This window comes from Vulpes vulpes, chromosome 1 (assembly GCF_048418805.1).
Source record: "Vulpes vulpes isolate BD-2025 chromosome 1, VulVul3, whole genome shotgun sequence".
Classification (NCBI taxonomy): domain Eukaryota; kingdom Metazoa; phylum Chordata; class Mammalia; order Carnivora; family Canidae; genus Vulpes; species Vulpes vulpes.
In genome coordinates, this window is record NC_132780.1 from 42,936,155 (window position 1) to 42,947,875 (window position 11,721).

The 11,721-nt window shown below is 46.0% G+C and overlaps 1 protein-coding gene across 1 annotated transcript; it reads right to left on the bottom strand.

Moving 5' to 3' along the window:
- Window positions 1-7,622: 7,622 nt before the first annotated feature.
- Window positions 7,623-11,390, bottom strand: LOC140597801 (nuclear pore-associated protein 1-like). Its single transcript, XM_072747758.1, has one exon. The coding sequence runs from the start codon at window positions 11,388-11,390 to the stop codon at window positions 7,623-7,625; it is 3,768 nt and encodes a 1,255-aa protein (XP_072603859.1).
- Window positions 11,391-11,721: the final 331 nt, after the last annotated feature.

Sequence of the window (11,721 nt, forward strand, 5' to 3'; positions counted from 1 at the left end):
CTCTCTCTCTCTCTCTCTCTCTCTGTGTGTCTCTCAAGAATAAATAAATAAAATCTTAAAAAAATAAATAAAAAAAATAAAAAGTACAGATTACCAATAATGATGAAAGAAATGTTCAACCTCTCTAGCAAAAATGCTTTAAAAATAACAGTAGTAATAAACCACTTTTCCTTTCAAAGTGACATATTGAAATGTGAAACAAGTAGAATGGTTGGCAAATATAGATAGTCTAATACACTGCTTGACAACATGTAAATCGAAAAAAACCTTTTTGAAGGAAAAATTTGTATCACATATATTAAAAATATACATAACCTTTGAACTAGTAGCTATACTTCTAGCAATTAACCTCAGCAAATAATCAGATGTGGACAAGATTTCTGATGGTGTTTATTTCAATATTTAATGTGGAGATAAAAATAATATATGATATGTAAATATAGATATATGTTTAATATAGAAATTTTTTAAAAACAGCTTTTGGCCTAAAATAAGGAATTGGTTAAATTAATTCTGCTATATAAACAGATGTAATATTAAGTAATAAAATAATTTTTGGAAATCATAAAATTACTTTATTATATGAGGAAAGTACAAGATAATCAACAAAATACATGATTCTTTTTTCTCCTAAAGATTTTATTTTTATGTAATCTTTACACCCAATGTGACACTGAAGCTTACAAGTCTGAGATCAAGAGTCACATGCTCTATTGACTCAGCCAACCAGGTAGCCCTAGAATATAAGATTCTGTGTGCACATTTGTATTTTGTGTTTGTGTATAGAACTGGATCTATATATTGATGGGGATACATATAGAAGAAAATACACCACCATGTTAACTATGATTTATTTAGGGTTTATTTCTATTCCTTTCTTTACTTCTTTACCAGATTTTCTACCATAAACATAGATAACTACTGTATTACTTTCCTATTGCTCATCAAATTGCCACAAACTTGGTGACTTAAAATAACACCAATATATTCTCTCATAGTGGTGGTCAAAAGTCCAGAATTGGTTTCATTAGGTAAAACCAAGGTGTCGGTAGGGTTCCACTACCACATATATTCCTTGGCTTATGGCCATTTATAGTCTTCCATTTATAAAAATACCACTCAAGGATCCCTGGGAGCTCAGAGGTTTAGTGCCTGCCTTCATCTCAGGGTGTGATCCTGGAGTTGTGGGATCGAGTCCCACATCAGGCTCCCTGAATGGAGCCTGCTCCTCCCTCTGCCTGTGTCTTTGCCTCTCTCTCTCTCTCTCTTTCTCTCTGTGTCTCTCATGAATAAATAATAATAATAAAAAGAATACTACTCAGTCTCTGACTCCATCCCCACATCACCTTCTTCTCATACTCCGATTCTCCTATAAGGATTATGTAAGGACAATTACAACATTCTAGATTATCTAGTCTTAAGGATAATTCAGGATAACCTTCCTATCTGAGGATTTTTAGTCCAATCAGATCTGCAGTTTCTTTTGTCAAAACGAGTGGCATTCCCAGGTTCCCAGGATTAGGACAGGATACAGATATATTTGAGGGCCACTCTTCAGCTTACTTCAACTATTACTATTATTAAATTAGTTATCACTGTAGATATGCATGCTTCACTATAACAATCCTTCAAGAGGAATTTATTTTTTTAATGTTATGGAACATAATATATATTACTAGAAAATACAGGTGAAGAAGAGGAAAAGATATATTCTGAGTGCTCAGTATATGTTTTGAAATTCAATCTGGGTGATTTACAAGAACAAAGACATAAATAAGCATTTATGATTGAGGAGAGAAATTTAGGAACCCCAACCAGCATGTTCTGAAAGAACCCCTGCCACAAGAAGAAAACCATGAGGACTGTCACTAATATTTCATGTAGGCCAACCACACTGATACCTACAGAACTCTGATGATACTTTTTATTCAATAATATATGTCTGCTTTCAGGAAAATGATCCCAGGGACAGCTACTGAAAATTTACCATAGAGGCAATAGCCATACTAAATATATAAAGATATTCCCCACTCAAAAATATCAGAATATATTGTTTGCTAGCAAAAATTAATCTATAGCAGTGTCCATAGCAATGTTAGATATCACTACAAGAAAGGAAACAATCTCACTGCACATTAGAGGAACTCACAAAAATTTACACGTAGTCATATTTAGTGTCCTAAAAACATGTTATTTATGTTATTCATCTGTTATTCATTGCATCAGAGAGCGCTGTTATAGTATTGAGGAAGCAAACTGGCTAGGTGTGAAACTACGTATATTATAATCTCAAACATCTTAAAAATAACAAAAAGAAGCTAAAGAAAGTAGAAGCAATATCAAAATATGTATTGTGGATCCTTAAGATGGTGGAGTTATGTGACTATTACTTTTTGGAGTTTCCAACCCTGCCGTTGTTTATACTATATTTTTATAATCAGAAAGGGGAAAAAACACAATAAAAGGTATTGAATTGGCTTCCTGTAAATATTGACTCAGTTATTGAGTGAAGGGAAGTGTTACAACCTGGGAATCTTTCATTTTCCACTGTGCATCAGTCCAGAGGAGAAAAAAACATGCCACCCTTTTTGTTTAGAGGGTGCACCATTACATCCACTAAGTGGAAATGATGATCGTTATCTGTTAGGTGACCTGGAAAAGGAGGAGATCTAGCAATTCTGGATATATTCTACTTTATAAACATTAAAAGAAATCCATCCCCAGTGGGAAATGTAACCCTGAAAAAAAAAGGAGGGGGTTAGATCTAAGCAGAGAGCTATATACTCACAGATATTATCAAACGACAGAAAATAAAAGGATTATGTGTTACAAATTCTTTAGCCTAAAAAGATTCAATATGACACAGTATGCTCCCCTCATCTGTACTATGATATTTATGGGGGTCCCCAATGCTTGCCATAGACAGTATGTGCTAAATAATCTTACTCTATTTTCTTTATCAAGTTTTCATTAAAAATTGGTATCATAATTCATTGTGCCTTTACTTCCATTTAGTCCTCTTTGTATGAAGCAGGACAACATTTCATGCTCGAGAATTCACAATAAACATTTCAAAATGTCAAGCTATATCTGCTTATTCATAATTAAATAAATCAGCCTTTTAATCCTTTAATCTACTCTAGAAACTGAATAATTAAGCTAGAACAGGGATTGTTCCATCTGATTCAAAACATTTTGAGGTCAGAGTCTCAGAAGAGAAATTTTTCACATGTTTATTTGCTCTAATTCGCATAATTGGTATGTTAAAATGAACAAATTAGAAACGAGCAACCAGAGGGTGCTGGATTAGCAGGAGTCTTAAAAGCTTTGCAGCTTCTTCATATAATTATTGAGGAGGCATGTTTAATTAGTATAACACACATTAGTAACAATTAAACATAGTCAGGGTCAGGAAATTAACCCTTTTACGATTTAAAGTTGGCATTTTAATTTTATAGTACTCTCTCAGTACAGCAGAAATGTTCATTTATTTCGATATAGTACTTTGATACTGTTATAACATTAAAAATCACTCTCTTTGATATTATTGTAATACACTAGTTTACAGGTAGGAAGATGAGATTTTAGTTTCTAGAGATACCTATATGACTCTCATAAATGTGAAAGTTCAGTACTTAAAGGAATGAGGATGCACGTACAATTTCAAGTGACTGTGCTTTGCTAGCTGGACTCTTTCTGAGTCGAGTGAAAAATAGAATGGAAAGACTTACATAGTTGCTCCATTTCCTAATCCCACATCTTGTACCTCAATTGAAAGGGGTTAAGAGCCCATTAAATTCTCTTCTTGGTCCATAAGCTTCTTTTCAGTACCTTTCCCAGGTTGCAAAGAAAATTTCCTGAAGGTTAGCCATTAAAGATTACTGTACTCCTGAAAATCCTTGACTTATGTCTTGAAACATGGGGTCATTTTAATTATCTATGGATGAAAGACAGTGGTTTGACTTCAACTGACTTTAGGTGTCTCTTATGATGTATAACATCATAAGGTTTGGAAATACTGACTCCTTCATTACAGTGTGAGGAATGCTGCATTTTCTCAGCTTTTAGTTTTTATTTTTACCCTGTGTGGTTGATGACTACCGATGCATCAATTCTAATTTCTATGGATAAAGAAATGAGAATAAAAAACAACCACAAATTTGAAAAGCAGGCTTATAGATATTACCCTTATAGTTTCCATAATGGAGGGATCCTCCCTTTGATTAAAGATATTCAAACTGCTCTCAATAATTATTATAATAACCAGAGGATAAAGAAGGTGGTAGAGGTATGAAAGTAATTTGTGATCATTTATGTGTATACAATCTTTCATATTGAATGGTGATATCTGATTTATGATCTCAAACTTTAAAAAAAAAGATTGCATTTATTTGAGAGAGAGAGAGTGAGAGGAAGAGAGAGAGAGAGAGAGCACAAGCAGGGGGAGGGGCAGAGGGAGAAGCAGGTTCCCAGCTGAGCAGGGAGCACAAGGCAAGGCTCAACCCCAGGACTCTGGTATCATGACCTGAGCCAAAAGCAGGCCTTAACAGACTTAGCCACTCAGGAGCCACAATGTCAAACTTTTTTAAAAGATAGTTTTCAGATGGAAGAGAGATTGCCACCCTATTGACTACACATTTCTATTAATTGCATATGTAATATATTTAATATGGATGAAATTTATATTTATTACAGAGTTGTCCCATGTTAATTGTGATTAATATTTGGCCTTTTCTATGGAAGGTGAAAATAAGAAATAAAAGCAAGATGAGTTGTGTGGAGACATATGAACCAGAGAAGGTGTTTTTACATCTGAGGCCATATTATGTCATTGGGATGAATTTACCAAAGCCCAGGATCTATCCTTCAGATCTGAGACTTGGAATCATGAAATTTTTAGGATGCTGACTACAATTTCTGTTCTCAGGGAAAGACACATTACACTAGCAAACATGAATAACATTTGAAAATAGAATGTCAGGACACCTGGGTGGCTCAGCAAGTTGAGTGTCTGCCTTTGGCTCAGGGTGTGATCCTGGGGTCCTGGGATCAAGTCCCACATCGGGCTCCCTGTGAGGAGCCTGCTTCTCCCTCTGCCTGTGTCTCTGCCTCTCTCTGTGTGTCTCTCATGAATAAATAAATATTTAAAAAAATAAATAAAAGGAAAATAGAATGTCAAGTTATGAATGTAATGATAAATTAAAATTTAAAAAATTACAACATTCTATGCCCTATTTTTGGATGATAAGATGGAGAATAATGTCCAGTTGGTCACCTGCTTATGAGTTCAGTGAAATTTTCCATGAGGAGATAGCATCCAGTCAGAGCAAGGAAGATATAAAGCAGCAAGCCATGTCAAAAGAAAGGTATCATCATTCTAGACCAGGAAATAAACTTAGAAGAGGTTCTGTGCGGCTAGAGTATGTATCGTGTGAGCAAGAGAGTGGTCTGTGATTCAAAGTAAATTTCACTTCTCTTTTATAAATCTATGACCCCCCCCACCCTACTTCCCAATCACAGAAATGAACATATCTTTAAGGTCCTTCCTGCATTCCATGACAGTCCTCTTTATGTGTGCCCAGAAACAATCCTACTGACTTCCTTTCACCCAGCTGCCACTACACCAGAGCCAGAGGTAATAGAAAAACTTGTGCGATCACTCCATTGGGGTTGGCTACCTCTCTCCAGTGACAATGGTTATAATCTCATCATGGCCACTAGGGAGGGGATATTGTTCTCTACCCTGCTTGGCTCCACATCTGGGGAATGGGCTTTTTTATAGTTCTCCCTCAGTGCCGCTGAGGCCAGATTAGTCCATTTGAATGTGGCTTTACTGAAGCTTAGGGATAATGGAAGAGATTTCAAACTATCTCACAACTTCAGATGACCCTAGAGCCTCTTATAGGACCAGTTATTGGCCTGGATCCCAGCCTATCCATGTCTGTCAAGGGACAGTTTACCACTCAATACCAGATCTGCTGTAGAACCTTCAAAGTCATGAGGTTCAAGCCAAATTCCCTCCTAGCTCCAGAGGGAACAAATGGTGTCTTCAGTCATAGCTTCAGGCCCAATTCTGCAAGTCTTAATTCTCTATTGTAGGATTAATCTCATGTCAGGATGATTAATAGCAGAAACATCTATTCTACTGAGATGTGATCTGGCTCGATTGTCCTTAATAAGCCAGATAATCATGGAATAATCTTACAATTTTAATACAGTTCCCAAAGCCTGTATGTTCTAGGATTGTCACTTCTCATCTCTTATTCTATGATAGCCAAAACTACATGGCCAAAGACAGAAAATCTGAACCCACTTATTAATTTAACTCTTACCTGGCCAGCCTTTTGATGTGCACTTTCAAATTTTACCTCTGGGTACACTACTTTTTCTACATTTTTATTGGTGACTAACTCTTAAATTTTTAGTGCCATCTTCTAACTTCATATATATTATGAAAATAACTTCACTGGATAATCATATTACAGTCAAAATGTACAAACCTGAGAGTCATTCTTTCACATTGAGATGACTATCTTTCTATATTCCATTTCAGAAAATATATTGATCCCATAGTTTAACACTATTTTAAAAAATGTTTTGTGTTTATTTAAATTCAATTAATTAACATATAATGTATTACTGGTTTCAGAGGTAAAGCACAGTGATACAAAGTTTAACTCTTAATCACCAATTCTTTTCAAGTCCTTGGGAGATATTTCTTTGTCACTGACATGCACAAACATCATTTTTCCGCATGGAAGGAAAAAACCCATATCCTACAGAGTTTCTTAACTGAGCAGTTAATATAAAATTACTGGCTCAAATCTGTCTTCTCTGGGTGAAGTGGGAACACATAAGAATGATTGGCCTAAGTCTAAACTAAGAAGGCACCCAAGAAAACATTTAAATAGTTTCAAAACACTACAATCATAGGGTGGTTTCCTTTCACTCACCAAGGGTTATTCAACCTCTATTGAGGTCAGAGTCGGGGGAGAGGAGAGCGAAGCACAGAGGGTAGAGGCAAGGACGAGTCACCTCTTCTCTCCCTCCTTTAGACCTTCCTTCCTCCTGGATTCCCATCCCTTACACTCAAAATGCAGATTTCAGGGGTCTGTGCGTGCAGCCAGAACCTGTGGCTACTTCCACATTCCAGTCACTGAGACCCAGAGAATTTGGCACACAGTCTGGTTCAACCCACCACACTCACATAGGTTAATTCTTTCTCTACTGCCGAGACAAAAAGACACACGAGCAAAGGCAGGTTAGTAAGAACAAAGTTTTATAGATGTAGAAGTATATCTACGTAATCTGGGAAAGATAAGAGCCCATTGAGGCTCTGATACAGCAAAATCCATTTACTATGACACAGAATATGTGGGGGAATATCTGTGCCGTAGAGGTTGAGAAACACGACAAAAGAACGGAACCAGTTGGTGGCGGCTCCTAGACAGGCTATGAAGGTACCCTAGCCATGCGCAGAGCACAGAACAGTGGACCAAGAACTTGCACACACAGTGCTGGCTCACCAAAGTCTGAGGGGTGCCCTGACTAGGGGCAGGTCCACATGTTCCAAGAGTAGAGATTTCTCTCTAAAAGGCATGGCGGTATCCGCCATTGCACCATCAGTGCTGTGGCTTGCGGGGGTTCTGTGTGCTCTGTAGCAATGGGGGAGCATTAGGATGGCCAGTCGCAGTAGGTACAGTGCTGTTCCCGGTAGCACCAGGTGCCTTAGACACAGGTAGGCCCCCAGGGTTCTGAGGGCGCTTGCTGATACAGAGGGCTGCCATCATAGACACGATGATGTGTTCATCTGTGTTTGCATCAGGTGGGCCCCGAGTATGCTGACACAAAGCAGGAATTCCAGGTCTTCCGGTCTTGGGATTGATGTTGTTCCCTGCCTTCCCACCACTTACATGCTGGGCAGGTGGGCCCCGGGTGCCTGGGTCTCTGGTGGTATCTGTGAGGGGTGAAGCAATCAGGACTGCAGGCCCCACAAAAGACTGTGGGCCTGTAGTGGTAGCAGGGACTGGAGGCCCTACAAAGGTCTGTGGGCCTGTACTGGTAGCCATGAGTGGTGAGCCACTCGGGGCTGCAGGCCCCACAAAGGTCTGTGGGCCTGTACTGGTAGCAGGGACAGCAGGCCCCACAAAGGTCTGTGGGCCTGCAGTGGTCGTCGTGACTGGTAAGCCACTGGGGACTGTAGGCCCCACATAGGTCTGAGGGCCTGTAGTGGTCGTCGTGAGTGGTGAGCCACTGAGGACTACAGGCCCCACAATCATCTGTGGGCCTGTGGTGGTAGCCAGGAGTAGTGACCCACTGGGGAGTGCAGGCCCCACAAAGGTCTGAGGGCCTGTAGTGGTAGCCGTGAGTGGTGAGCCACTGAGGACTGTAAGCCCCACAAACATCTGTGGGCCTGTCATGGTAGCCGTGACTGGTAAGCCACTGGCGAGGGCAGGCCCCACGACAGTCTGTGGGCCTGTCCTGGTGGCTATATCTGGTGAGCTACTGTTCCCAGTGGTAGGGATCCCAGTGGTACCTCCACAGCCCGTCGTGGTAGAATGAGGAGAGTGGAGAATACCTGGCTGGTTACCAAAGGCCGTCTGCCTGTGGACACTGGTGCCAATATGAGAGCCCGCAGACCCCGACTGCATTGTGGTCCCTCCGGGTGGCTGAGTCATAGGAGCGGGCAGGCCGATAGCCTGTGTTGGGGCAACTGTGTTTCCTTTCAGGTAGGAATTGTTAGGCTGTTGCCCATTGTGACCTCCAATTGTGGGCTGAGAGGCGATTCCTGCCTTAGGATGCATCGTAACGGGGGTCTGTATGATGGCTGACTTTTGAGGGAAACTGGTAGAGCCATGGGCCAAGGCAGTGCTGCTGGTAGGTGGTGTGTTGCCAGAACCGGGAAGTGCCTTGTAAAATGACAAGTGGTTCTTCTGGGACCCAGGGGGGGACTGAAAGATGACAGCCCGGGAGGGAGGTGTGGTATCCATGGCATCGGGGTCAGAGTGAGGGGCGATTCCTGGGTTAGGATGCATCGTAACGGGGGTCTGTATGATGGCTGACTTTTGAGGTAAAGTGGTAGAGCCATGGGCCAAGGCAGTGCTGCTACTGGGTGGTGTGTTGCCAGAACCAGGAAGCCCCTTGTAAAGTGGCAAGCGGTTCTTCTGGGACCCAGGGGGGGTCTGGAAGATGACAGCCCGGGAGGGAGATGTGGTATCCATGGCATCGGGGTCAGAGTGAGCGTTGGGGTTTGCAGAGGTGCTGCCTACTGCAGTGGTGGTGGCCCCAGAACTCAGGTTGGGCAAGCCAGTGGCGATAGGAGCACTGGGAAGAAAAGCTGTTTGCTGCCTCCCAGCAAGAGTCCCATGTGTGGGCTGAGGGGTGTTGTGGAGGCTGAAGAGTTGACCAGGAAGTGGGGTGGGGCCGGGGGCCATGGACGTAGGTAGACTGGTGGACGCTGCACCTTTAACAGGGCGTCTCTGCTTCATACTGCAATGGCCCCGGGAAAACGGAGGACAGCTCATCCTGGAGTGTGGGGGCGAGCTGAGGACCACAGCCCGGGAAGGAGGCGTAGTGTCCATGTCCACGACAGCAGGATTGGAAATAGGCTTGGAGGTCAAAGTAGATGACTTTGCTGCGATGGTAGAAGTCGGTTGAGACGTGCCAGGCTGGACTCCAACGACGGAGCTGTCTGTGGAGTGGCCTGGAAGCGGGGCTGTTAGGAACAGAGGGGGAGGGTCTACACACATAGGGGTCGGGGATTCCTTTGTGCAGGAGGGTGGGTGGAAGGAGGTTGAGGCGTTCGAAGGTGTGGGGCGGTCAGAGGTGGGTGTGGTAGCCCTGCCTGGTGGAAGGGGACCTCCGCGAGGTGGAGTTTCCCTAATGGGCCTGGAAGTAAGGGGAGGAAGAGAAGGGGCAGGACCAGCCCGGGGAGGAGATTTAGGAACTCCATGTCCCGGTTCCCGACCACCACGGTGTGTTGGGGAAGTCGGCGGGACAGAGAGGATCGGGGGCCCGGCAGAAGGGTCAGCCAAGTCGGTGGGAGGCACAGGGACTTGGGCAGTGTGAGCGGCCAGGGGCGGGGAGCCTGCGGTCTGCGAGGCCAGTGGCGGGGAGGAAGGGGCAGGCTGAGCGGCCCAGCCGTCTGCCAAGATCTTTGCTCTGTCCTGCAAGATCTTGTTCCTGGGACGCTCGGTGTTCGGCAAGGTGCCTGGGTCCTTGTCAAGAGCAAGGCAAGGAAGCTTCGGGGGTGGGGGCAGGTCCCCTCGATCCCACAGCAGGGGTAGTGGTGGCGGCAATGGCAGACAGAGAGGCAGGGCTATTTTCCTCTTGTTCTGCCTACTGCTGGCAGATGCTGGTGGCACAGGGCTCCGTGGGGACATGCCCGAGGGCTTCTCCGCCTGCGTGTCCTTCCTCGCTGGGCCCCGCGTGCTCTGCACAGGCTGATGGGCTTCAGCCACCGCCTCCTTTGTGCCTGTCTCCTGCGGCAAGGGGCGGCATGGGGTTGGGCCCCAGAGCACTGCCGCATCCCTGTCGGCCTTCGCCAGGGCATCTCCCACGGGGCCACATGAAGAGGTGGCAACAGGGCCTTCAGAGGAGGACATCGGAGCCATCGGGGTGCTGTCCCACGAGCTCTCTCCGGAGGGCCCGAGACGTCGGTCCAGAGCTGCAGGGCTGGCTTGGTGGAGGCTGAGAACGCCACTGGTGTCCGGGGGCTCAGATGTCAAGGGTGTCCCCCCACTGCTCTGGGGGCGGCCACTCCCACCAAGAGCCTGGGTCTGTTCTCCGGGGTGCTCTGGGACCTTCTCCTCCATCCCCTGTGGGCAGGAAAGGGGGAGGGGAGGGGATGGTACCTGACCCGCAGCCTTGGCTTCCTGTGCAGGTAGTGAATGCAGGAGCCTGAACCTGCGCCCCAGAGCAGGGATCCTCACAGTCCTCGAGGGCCCGCAGCCCAGGGAGCTGCGCGCAGCCAGCACAGGTTGACCCGGAGGGTTCCTCCAGTTGACCACGGGGAGGAGGCCCAGAGGGGGGCACGCGGCCTGAGGGAGCGGGTCCCGCCTCCTGGGCTCCACGTGGCAGCGAGCTGGCAGGGGCCTGCGATCCCGGTGGAGTGGCCTGCGCCCGGAGCAGGGGGCAGGGGCAGGAACGGCGGGGTGGTGGCGGCCAGGATGGGCGGTGTCCCAGGCAGGAGTGAGCAGCGGGCGACTGCGGCCGGGCAGGGGCCGGCGGCGGGGAGGGCGAAGAAACCTGCACAGTAGGCTGCCCATGGGGGCCAGCTGTGCGCCGGGGGTCGCGAGGTCGGAGCGCAGGACCTGGGACAGGGTCTCCGGGGCGCCTGGCTCCTCTCCAGGTGCAGCACACCTGAGCCGCTGAGCGCTGCGCCCAGCCATTGTGATGTGTCCCTAGAACACCTCCGGGAGCCGCCACTCGGGGGGGCCCTCCCCGGGCAGGCAGTGGGCGGGGCCTGGGGCCGCACCCACCAGCAGCCCGAGGTGGGCGGGGCCCCCTTCCCGGGGCGGGGCGGAGGCGGTTGAGCACCAGCCTGGCAACTGCCAGCGTGGGGGAGGGGCGCGGCCTGGGACTGCAGAGGCCAGGCCCGGGGCACTCAGCCCCGAGGGTGTGCGTGGCCACCCTTCCCTGGGGAAGCCGAGGAAGGCGAGCTCAGGAGCCCCCCAAGGCCCAGAGGTGGTGAGTGGCCTGCTTCCCCGAGGGCCTGCCCTG